The sequence below is a fragment of the Grus americana genome, chromosome 1 (assembly GCF_028858705.1).
Source record: "Grus americana isolate bGruAme1 chromosome 1, bGruAme1.mat, whole genome shotgun sequence".
Taxonomy (NCBI): domain Eukaryota; kingdom Metazoa; phylum Chordata; class Aves; order Gruiformes; family Gruidae; genus Grus; species Grus americana.
The window spans coordinates 22,766,614-22,778,798 of record NC_072852.1 but is presented as its reverse complement, the minus strand read 5'-3'; the positions used below and the strand labels follow the sequence as shown (position 1 = coordinate 22,778,798).

Genomic DNA, 12,185 nt, shown 5'->3' with positions numbered 1-12,185 from the left:
GAATATATAAGCAGAGTGGATGGGTTGGTAAGTATACTTTGATAGGTCTGTGTTGTTTTCAAAGGACTTCTGGACAAGGTTGGAAATAATTTTGACCATATCTTGTTCAGTCATGTTAGGATTAGTGATGTTAATTGATGTCCATACAGAAACAAATAATCCACAAATCCACAGATGTTTGTCCTAAGATAAATTTACCTCTTGTTTCCACCCTAGTCCATCGCTTCCATGCAAAAATGTGTGACAACTCTTTTTTGCTCTGCTGTTCATACATAGGTATAAACTAATGCCCTGGAAGCCTTAACTCTGATAGGAGCTGCACACCCTGACCCTGTAGCAGATGTTTGCTGCCTTTATGAACTTCAGGGGCATAAAATAGGTGGAGTGAAGGTGTTTGACTAGTCTTTAAACATTGTTCTCTGCATAACTGGCTACAGCTGCTAAGAAAAAAAATCCTCTTAGTAAGCCTTGCTGTCAGCCCCCATAATAAAGAGGGAAAATGCTAATATAGATCTAACAGGTTGGGGACATAGTGCATGAAGGTTTGCTTCTTTTAGTAAGAGTCTGCAGTGTGTCACTGACGGTAGTCCAGAGTTTTGTTGGAATATGCTTACATCTTCTAAAAAGCAGAAAAAATAAATAGATCTGCCTCATTAAATTAGAACACAATTTGAAAAGAGACTGCTGTGTAATGATATAAAATACCTTTCTATCCATTCATCGTAGCTGCAGAAATTAAGATGGTGGCAGAGAGAATTGAGGATGTGTTTCCCAAGTGTGGCTGTAGGATTGCACCCAGCAGAGTATTTTATAGTTACTTCATGATGCACTGAGATGGTCAATCCTGAAGATAGTTCCACAATTCTTAATCTCATCTCTCGCATGAAGCCATGGAGCTGCTCAGTGTGAACAACTTTATTTCCTTCGCTGTCTTCAGTAGGCCAAGGATGCCCAGTTAGCCTCCTGCAGATAGTCTCCTTCCAACAGGATTGCAGGAAGAGCACAAACATGTTTTAAAAGGATTAAGGTTTGTTCAAAGACCAGCTGGGTTTTCTATGGATTTGGGGACAGCCATTTGCCTCTTCTTGAACTGTTCCATTTTGGAACTCCCCGTTCTGTCCAATCTCAGCCTTTAGGACCAGCATTCAACCTCTTGTCTTGCTGATAAACATTTATCTGTCTACCTCAGCCCAGAAATTCGTGGCTCACATCGTGTCAGGCTCCGTGCTGACATTGTGGGTCAAATACGAGGGCAGCCCTTTCCTAGCTGAGTTTGGATGAGCCTTTCCCACCTATGGTGACAAGGCAAGCTATAAATTCTGTTAAACATCTGAAGATCTGTGCCCTGGAAGTATCAGGATTTGTTCTTTGGTTAGTGAAGCTACTGTTGGATAGAGGAGAGAGAGGAGGAAAGGACACAGATTGGGTTATACCACTTTGCTGAGGGTAACTGAAAGATGATTTAAATTGCAATTTCTGGTTGAGCACTACATGCGTGTGTTCCCTGGGGATATACTGCAGTGAACCAGTAAGCGTAGGTGAAAACAAGTGCTAACGCATAACCCTTAGGGTAAAATATACCTGTTTAAAACTCTGATGCTTATTGTGCAATATACAGGAGTGCCTGTTTAAAACAAAATCATACATTATGGTTTTATGTAAAGAAGTTTTCCTGTGTATAGGAAACATAAATATTACATCTGTTTTTTTAGAGTCGATATGGTTACTGTTGGGCAAAGTTTAACCTCTGTGCATGTGGTATGTATATTGATTTATTCCTAGGCAAGAAAATACATTGAATCTCTTCCACATATGCCACAACAAGATTTGAAAGCAGTATTTCGTGGTGCCAATCCATTAGGTAAGAAAGTCAGACTGATATAGTTTAAATCTTGCACTAACATAGGAACTCAGGCCTTCCTTTGCTATACGATCCCATATAATAATGATCAGACCAGTGAGAAGAGCATTGCTTAACCTTTTATCCTGAGACTGTTTTCCCTTCATGAAGCCTGTGTCTTTTGTTTCTGGTGGAGATTACAGGAACCTCCTAAAGGGAAACGGCCTGGGGGTGAAAAGCAAAAGCCAGCTATATATAGCAGGAATAAATAAAAATGTCACGGGGTCTAGACTAGAGGCATCACTTCTGGCTCAGGAAGGCCATGAGCTGTAATTTGCTGGCGAGCAGAAGAATATACCAGGAAATATAGCCGGTTGAATGACCCTTTTGAGTGCTGTTTCCTAGGAATGTATTAGCCATTGTTGGACACAGGATACGGGGCTAGACGGACCTTTGGTCTGATCCTGCGCAGTTGTTTTTATGTCTAACCAATTGGTTCTGCCTCTGCAAGAGAGATGTTTCTGTGAACCATTTCTTGTGACATGGCAAAGGAGACAAATGTTTGAGTCACTGGAATCACCTTACTACGGTGCCTGGTCAGTCCCATCAAGTGCACATTAAAACATTGCATATAGGGAAGTATTATGAGTTAAAATGTTTTGAATTCTGTGTATTAAAAGACAATTTTATTTTTACAAATACAAGTATCTGTGAACGCTTTTTTATTAAAAATTGGATTTATTTGCACGAGGTACATGAAGCATGCTGCATATTAATATCATAAAGGCAAATTAATGACAATGCTTATGTGAAAGCACTAAAAATCATTTTTATATCATATTTGAAATAGTTATGATAAACTTTCCACATAAAACCAATTTCAGCCTTACAGATCTTTCTCATTTCTAATATTCTGCAACAGTCAACTTCAAACATATTTTCTTTATGCTGGGTCCTGTAAAGTTGCTTTGCGGTTTTCATCTGATGATTTAATTGGTGCAGCTACTTAAAAGTGTAATCTCACATTCGCAATTTTAAATTACTTAAGTTTGCACTGATCAGGACCAAGTTAAGCACATGATGCACAACACAGGATATTTAACTTCTAAGCACACAGAGATCTTTTCAGAATGAAGGCCTTGGATGTCTGAAGAGGTGAATCAGATATCAAACAGATTGTAATGAACCTTTGTGCACACCACAAGCAAATCAGAAGCTTCCTTCAGCTCTGAAAATTGTACTTACAGTATAAAATCTTCAAAGCTTGTTTGATATATCGCCTAAATTTTGTGGGTTTTCCAATAACATTAACTGTGTTTAAGGTGAGTGAGAATAGATTGTGTGTAAACAGTTGTCTTTTCTTCTAGACAGTCTCCTCTGGCTTTGAACTATGTTTCTCTTTTTCTCTTAGCTGTAGATCTTCTTGAGAAGATGCTTATACTAGACAGCGATAAAAGAATTACTGCCTCAGAAGCACTTGCACATCCATACTTTGTACAGTATCACGATCCGGATGACGAACCTGAGGCTGAGCTGTATGACGAGTCAATAGAGAACAAGGAGCGAACCATAGACGAATGGAAAGGTACAGAATTGCATGCAGTAGTTAATGCACGCAGCCGAACAAAACCTTACTTGAGTAACAGTTTTCCTGTTTCTAACCAGAGGAATTTGAACTCTTAAGCCTCAGGGAAACAAGATAAGTCCGTGTGTGTGCTTGTGGGAGTGGAGATGTGGAAAGGGTTGTGTTTCCTCTCTGGATTTCGCTCCCTTTCCCCATTCTACCATCTCCTCACTACATTCCCTATAGCAGGTTTACTCTTAACTAAAAGGTGATGCGAGTTACCAGGTAACCATGCATTCTGTCTTAGTTTTCTAGGTCAGATCCTCAGCTGAAGTAACTGTCCAAGGGCAAGTGACGCTATTTGGGATTCTGACCTAGCTTTGTTCAGAACCAAAAATGAAACTTTTCCACATAAATGTGTATTTGGGTAATCATTTTTTATATAGCCAAGCAATTGGTATTAATAGATAAACTGTGCTGTTGATCCTGTTGGAGATGATGATTTTACTTTGGAGTGACAACCCAAACCCCATTCTTGAGAAATAGTGCAACCACCTTTTTTTTATTAGTTAATTCCATGCTTGCATCATGATCATATTGCACTACAGTACCACGGAAGTAACACGGCTAAACATTTAGGTTGCAAGTGTACTGAAAAGTACAGTCCAATTTCATCATTGTCTAGTGAGGACATATTATGCTAAAAAATCCTTACTATACATTTTAAATTGAGATTAATATTCTAGAAAACTAATTGTTCCTGTTTATCAATAAAGTCCTTCCTTGGCTTAAGATGAAATATGTATTCTATAAAATAAATGCTCTTCTGTTTCTATTTGTATATTCTATAACTTTTACTCCACAAAGGTTTGATAAAAATATATTTGCACAGTGGGTAGGTTTATGATGAAAAATACCGACCTGCTGTGTCTTACTCACGCCTTTCCACTTGTGCCATGTTTTATCCTGGGCATTGCAGGGGAGACAAGCAGACTGACTACAGCAAGTACATCTTAAAGAAAGATAGGAGCAGGGTCATGGGTCTCTACAATAAAGCAACCTCCTAGAGCCCTGGAAAGGGTTCTCTAGAAGCCTACTGCATCTGTACAAACAAGGAGGATTGACTGGTATCGCTTATTCCTTACACAATACTCTCCTCTGCAAAACCTGGCAGCGCACAGCACCACCCATACATCTTTTTTATTGAGAGGCATGTTCAATTTGCTGCTGTACTTACCAGTGGATGATTTGTTTTCTGCTACTTTTTCAGTTGACTGAGTCTTTAACAGGAAAGTTTAACAATTTCCGAGTCATGAAGCTGATTTCTGTTTATGATGAAACTCCATTGAAATTATTTCAGGAACAATCTTAGCTTAACACTTTCTGAACTGAGGAAATGGAGGTGAATTCTCTCAGAAGGACAGAATCATATTATTCTACACCACTGTCCTTGCTGGAACTACAGTTAAAATTCCTTCTTTACACAGGGAACAAAAAAAAGGCCTGAGACAAAAATCTCAAAACTGGCACAGGACATGCACCTCTTCCTCCTGGCCATATGTTTATCTTGGAGAATAAACTTTTTATTTTCAAGTACGGTACGTGCCACATTTAAGTAAGATGACATGAAAGGTCACCATTTGCATAAAATGTTTGTATTGTTCATGAAATATTGACCCGCTTTCTCAAGATGTCAATGGCGTATTTCCCCTCTTTTTCTGTTCAAATGAAAAAATCAGTGGCGCTTGATCCTAAGAGAGACTGAGCACTGAAGTAAAATGAGATTTCAGACACTTTGTCTTACACATTATGCAATTAAGAGTTTCCTTGGCCTCTATTGTGCACTGCTGAGGTTTGCAGCCCAAGGTCATAGATTTCTTTCTGACACATTTAATCAGTTAGAAAATATTTCAAAATTTTAGAGGCGAAGAGTATGCTATTCAGAGCTGAATGCTCTGCACTGTCTCTCCTTAGCTGCTGCTCCAGTTACACACATCTCAGCTTAACATCTGTACTCTCAGCTGAGTAGGTGGCATGAGAACCAATTAAGGAGCTTCATAAACATACAATACACAGCCAACAGGAATAATTTGTAACAGAGTCCCAGGCATCCAATTTCTGAGGACGCTGGCTTCCTCCAAGTTCAGTCAGGACCGCTCTAGCTCCCACCTGGCTGCCTGTGGCCAGATGCTACTTAAGAGCAGGAGATCAGTCACGGGAAGGGTCACCTAAAGAATCCTTCTGCCTCAGGGGTTCTGCACGCAGAATTTCTTTCAGAGAAATCCTTCGCTGAAGCTGGCATGCCAGTCACTGTACACCATGCTACAGCATAACACAACCAGAGTGGTTGCAAGATTCAGCCCAAATATTTTTACAGAGTTTTTTTAGAGGAGTGCAAGTTCTACTTGCATGTGTAGCAGCTGTCTTGGACAGATCTATTTTATAAACAAGCTAATAGGCACAAGTTTGAGATGATTTAAACATCTGTGTGTGTAAAACCGATCCTGAAGTAATGCATTGTTAGCCATATATTTGTGTGAACAGGATTTGGTCCTTAGAATATAATATCTAACTTGAGAAAATACGTAGGAGGTCGCCACTGACAGCATAGTCCATTACTGTGGAAGGCACAAAACAGGATGTGACTGTCAGCATGAAAAGCTAAAGGGCTATTCCCAAAGCAGGGTAGAATAGCAAGGAATCCATGTTACTAGTTAAGCTTTTCTTGATGAGAAGACTAGAAAAGAACATTTTTTCAGAGGACCTTAAAATTAAGTTCTTTACCATAAAATATATATATAAAAAACCCCAACCAAAACCTAGATCCCAGGGCATTAGCAGAGAGCCACGAGTGATTTATGTTGAAGACAGTTGACTGAGAGATGATAAAGAACATTCTCCACAGTTAAAAGTGTACATTTTAAAACCTGTTTGGGTGCTTTTAAAGATTCAATTTTCCATTACATTTTCTCTTTTATTACATCCTTTTGGCAGGTCATCTGACAGCATAATTGATGTTTCCATTTCAGGGCCTGTGTGTTTTAGTAATTAGCTGAAGGGGATGGACATGTTGTACAATAACAGTATTTGTGAGTCTTAATTCATAATCTGAGGTTAACAGAAGGATTCCTGGTGAATTCAGTCTATTTTTGCATCTGGACTATAAAAAGGCTGGAAATACAAACTGCAAGTCACGTGCAGCCATAGAACTGGGGTTTTTTGGGTTTTTTTGGGTTTTTTTTTCAGGAATATTTTTCTTTTGCAGACAATATCACCTAATTCTCTCTCTCCCTTACCCCCTCTCTACAGAACTTACCTACGAAGAAGTGATTAGCTTTAAACCCCCCGACTTAAAAATGGATAGCCTGGAGATAGAACAGTGAATACAGGCAGCTCTGTCTTGCCTTGCTGCACTATGAAGACTGTTAAAATATAACCATACAATTTAACTTGTGGTCAGACGTAGATTTTACTATCCAAAGATGTTGGAGAAGATGTGGAAAAGCAGATGCATTATACAGAAGCCAGATGTTGTCTGTTTTGGGTGGGGTTGGTTTTGGTTTTGGTTTTTTTTTTTTTGCCTTGTAATATGAATGTATTCCCAACTCACAGAAGGGTGATGAAGAACTGCTTCATTCTGACGAAATTATGCACTGAGTTCTGTCGAGCTGTGTGTTCTGCATGTTTCATTTTATCAGTTGTATTGCCAAAATAAAGGTGACGTTTTAAATTAATTTTAAAATTGTACATTTAAAGCATGAATGTATACGAACATAAACAAAGAAGTCCATAAGCAATCCATTTTTTTTCTGGCATTTTATCTGTCCGTTTTCATATTATCTATAGTTAGTGCCTTTACGAAGAGAGGTGTGGTAGTGAGCTAGACAGAATATGCATATGTAGTCATATCTGTGGTGGTCTTACAAATTTACTGGATGTCTCTCAAGCAATCTTAACACCAGTTGACAGTCAGTAAAAATAAATCTTTGTCTTCTGTTGCCATTCAAGTGTCTGCTCTCATTCTTTTCCCCATGTATATTATTTTAATCTGCACAGCATCAGTTTGCGAGACCATTTTAATTCCCGATGGTACTCCTAACCACGCCATCAGTGGGGTGCTGGCGAACGTGCCCAGTTTACGGGAAGGTGCCCTGAAGGCGGTGTGGCAGATCTCTGAGGCTCCGGCAAGCTCCGGCAAAGGCTGTCACAGATGGCAGCGCAAGAGCACTCGGTTCAGTTCATAGCTTTCAATTTGATATTCCTCGTTGTCTTGTTTTCCTTCACATAATCCTTGGGAAAAGAATCAAATAATTGCCATTGGAAGACAAGACAAACCAAGAAGATTTAAGAATGTGTTTGTGAAAAACAAAACATCCATCTCATCAGAGTTCCTTTTTAAGCACAATTTTAAAGGCTTTCCAGCCCTGAAAAGTTGGGAAATTAAATAATAAATTGCAGGGTACGCTAGATACCAAGATGTCTTAATTAAATTTATCTCATTTCCCCATTGAAGGCATAATACTGAAACAGGCATGAGGCCTCTTGTGGTGTACTGGCTGTGTCTTTCTACATACTTATGATTCACAGTTGTTCAATGTTCATTTTTATGTCTCGTTCTCGCTCTGTCAGAGTCTCATTTTGGAGGTGGCTTTTTATATTATTTAGGTTTTCTGCAACTTTTGTCATTAAGATTCAGTTGTACAGCTATTACCTGAGGTAATTTACTTTCCTCTGTATCTTTTCTATGTAAAAAGAGAAGCTTTTTTCTTAATAAACAGATTTTTAAAAAATCAAGTCCAAGAATTTTGATTTTTCAGAGATGCTTGATACAGTATTGTTTGTCGTCTTTGAGAAATAGAAATAAGCATTCCCTCTAGAAAATGTGCTCCTAATTTGTGGGCTAAGTGGTGGACTGTTGTTGGTCATGTTGGCCAATTATCTGATACTTGCATCTAGTAGAACGCAGCCATTTATATTCGGCTTTCTACGAGGTATATTAATCTGAAAGTAAATGCTTTTGTGGATTACCTGGGAATCCTCTGAATTGGTGCCTGGCCATCATTACTTCGGCTTCCTGTAATGAGGATCCTCCTAGATGAGGCCTGTAATGGTCAATGACTGAATTTCATGCTGATTAAAATAGGTGAAAAGGCTGTAAATCCTTAAATGATTTGTCTGACTACATAATGAAAATAATCACTTAGTCATGTCTTAAATACTTCTTTTTTTTCATTTGTTTGTTTACCAGTTAACAGAAGAGTAGCTCAGTGCTTCATTTTCTCTGAAATATGATAGTATGAGCTTGCTAGCCTGTTCTGCAGCTCTGTTCCAGCTGGAATGGCAAGGATGAAATAAAGACATTTCACGAGAACCTTCCGCATCCAACGATAATTAATTTAGTGTGGGATTTGTCCCATCGTTTGTTTAATCTGGTTTCCTGACTATGAGGGTGGCCATCGCCCAATGTTTCAAAGGATGTGTAGAACTCCGTGATAGGCAGAGACCAGACGGTCTGCTCTTGCCACAGCTCTGCTACTCGAGGTAGAAAGACAGAAAGTTTTATATCACTTCCAAAATTTGCTCTTTTGGCAACTCTGAATCTTCTTTAACCCGACAGTTACAATATTATATTCAAAGACGTAATTTTTTTTTAGGACATAAATTATGTACAAAGAATATGATCATAGCCACATTTAAACTAATCCAAGGTGACAGTAACAGATAACAAGAGCTCAGCTATTTTTAATGAAATACCATCCAAACTCATAAATCATCTCATTTTAATGTCAAGAAAAACAGTAGGGAGAGAGACATCCTTTTCCTAGATTTACAAAATGAAGGCGATTTCCTAGACCTCAAAAGCCACCAATTAAAGTATTTTTCTAGAACAGGTAACCAACTCCCTTGAGGTACTGCAACGTGGGACTGCAGTGTGGTAAGTTTATCAGTTTAGAGCAGCGGGAGAGGGGAATTGGAAAGGTGGTACCCCACCGGGACAGAACGGTGGAAGGCTCGGCACTAACAACGCTTATCGTTTGAGCGCAGATGGAAAAAACCGTTTGTCAACCAACAGAAAACAGGTGAATAGAAGTAAACATCTGGGAGTGAGGGCTTCATCGTGCTCTGTGAACCTGTAAGACAGATCACTTAAAAAGAAATTTTAAAGAGTGAATAAATACAGTAAGGATTTTATTTTATAAACATTTATTTACTAAAAATGTCTTTAATGAAGGCATTGTTTACAAATTTTATTTGCAAAACTTGTAGTGGAGGCTGCTTAAACTGTGGGCTTTTAATCTCCTGACACCACTCTTACTTTCATTATTACAATCCTGCTTTTGTAGGTCCTTTATACATTGCATGTATGAGGAGAACATCGTAGGTTTTACCCCACCCCAAATTAGGGTGCTCATCGTCCCTGACAACCTGCGAAGCACAGAAGGGATGCTCGGAGGAGCACGGCTGGGCGATGCTAGCGGAGGAGGCGGCTCAGGCTTCCACTGGGGCAGGGCACAACTCTCCAAGGGCTTTCTCTGGTTAATTATTGTTATTGTTAACAATTTACTTCTAATCTGAATTTACCTAATTTCAGCTTTCAGTCATGAAAGCTTGTTATCCCTCCACATACTGAATTAAAATCAACCCCAAGTCTAGTAATTTTATCATCATTGGAAGCAAAAGGTCTCGCAAAAGGAAAAAAAATATTTTACATGCATCTCAATCTTTTGATATGCATAAGTATACACTACATTTCTTTTAAAATCTGCATCTTCATTTTTTAAGCTCTCTACCTCATCAGCACTGAAGCCTAGCAGCAGGAAATTGATATACCATGGCCAAAGCAGAATTAAGACTAAACAAATCTCTAATTTGCAAGTGTGCTAATGGAAAGAAAAACTGAGGATGGTTTAGAAGAAAAGCACAGTATTAGAGGGTATCACTCATCATAATACACAGAATTCCCTCCTCCCGGAACATACAAAGTGGCTACACAAGTATGAAACAGCAGGGTTACTAATAACTTTGGGAATTTAGGGGGGTGGATAGGAAATTAGGTAATCAACCCTGATACATGAAAAAATATATCATGTACCAATAGGTCAAGAGCCATTACTTAGCATTGTTGCAGAATTCCCGTTAGTGCTCCTGGTGTGTTTTTGATGTGGTGCAAAAGATGAAAGCAGGAGGGAAGGAGGTTCAGTACGCTGCAGGATCCGACACAGCGAGCTCACCCTAGGGCAGGAGGGGGACACCCTTTCAAGGACAAAATGCTGGCAGCAACAGCACCTCTGACAGAGGTGGGGAGCAGTCAATACAAAAGCCACTTCCTTCCTTTCTTCCTGTCACGTGTGCTCCTGGATCGTGACAAAAACCAGACATCCACCTTCCCGACTCTCAGGACCTGGTCAACGGTGGATCTGCTAAAAAAAGTACCACTTTTAGCTGCAGGCACACAATACTTAAGTATCCTTCGCTGCATCTGTAAATTGCTGACTTGGCCCAAGAATCCCAGACAGATGAGCAGTGGTAAAGATTTAACTCTTGCTAAAAGAAAATTGCACTGTAAATTGGGTAAATTGTGCCCCTTGGTAGCAGCAGAAAGGAGTTCAGCCTCGGCAAGCTCAGTCTTCTTAGGAAGGAACTAATAGTGACACCTCTGTTTGCTTTAAAAGCAGCTTCTTGTTCCTCTTACGTGTGAATTGTGCCGCTAGCGTGTACAGATGTAGCGCAACTCTCTAAAGCTGGTCCTTAGAAAATCAGCATGCTGGCATATGTGAGAGTACCAAGTGTCATTAATTTATGAGTCTGGGCAAAAAGCATAAGGGGGTTTATGGGACTAGTACCAAGAGACTCAGAAACCTGCATTAGTGCAGCTGCCACTGACCTTCTTTCTGCTGTAAGATAAAATATTGAACTGATATGCCTAAAAAGGTCTGAGTTTTCACTACAAGGAGGGAATATATCATGAGTTTCCTATGCAAACGCTGATCTTCCAACCAATCCGACATTTAATCCATTATATGGGAAATTTTTACAGAATGAACGAAACTGTTCAATTAGGCTTCGATCCTGAATGCATACAAATGCTTCATTTTCCACTCACATGGTCCCCCAGCTTCAATTATTGTCACAAATTAAGATGTGTACTATAGTACAGAGGTTTTAGCTAGTCCTTTTAGGTTCCAATTTGATCACAAGTATTACTGAACACAGTAGAAACACTGAATCACAGTGGCAGCCCTGAGACAAATATACATTAAATCAGCCTCCACTGAACCATAATTTGCTCCTTACAGAATAATAACCTGTAGACTAGCACTAAGATAATATATTCCTATTTCATAGTCATTTTATAATAGAGCCCGAAGGCTTCAATCAAGAATAAACCCTAGTTACATTATATCCTGTGCAAAAAAACCACAGCGTACTTCTGTCCTGCCCAACCCTCTCATGAGGTTGAGATGGAAATGCAACAAATGAATGCAATGTTAAGGAGGATGGGAAAGACAGGGTAAAGGTACCGCTAAGTTTCTGGCGATTTAGACGGGTGATGTGCACAACTATGTAATGACAAATACATAAATCTATCAGCGATATCTTTTAATGCTCTTTCTGTATGACTTTTGCATTGAAGTTGGGAAACTCTTCAACACCGGTATATTTTCCTCCATGCACAATAGCATCTCAGACTACGACAACCTGTCATAGTTTAAAAACTAAACTCCTACAGTTTACTGTAGGAATGAGTATGAAAAGGACCTTTAGGCAGGCTCTGAGGAG

General features: G+C 39.3%; 1 protein-coding gene across 1 annotated transcript in view; it reads left to right on the top strand.

Annotated features, from left to right (window-relative positions):
• Nucleotides 1-7,406, top strand: part of LOC129211916 (mitogen-activated protein kinase 11) — a 32,754-nt gene extending 25,348 nt beyond the window's left edge. The window contains exons 10-12 of the mRNA XM_054839715.1: nucleotides 1,783-1,861; nucleotides 3,252-3,425; nucleotides 6,714-7,406. Coding sequence (XP_054695690.1) covers nucleotides 1,783-1,861; nucleotides 3,252-3,425; nucleotides 6,714-6,787 — 327 coding nt within the window. The 3' untranslated portion in view covers nucleotides 6,788-7,406. The remainder of the gene's footprint in view (nucleotides 1-1,782; nucleotides 1,862-3,251; nucleotides 3,426-6,713) is intronic.
• Nucleotides 7,407-12,185: the final 4,779 nt, after the last annotated feature.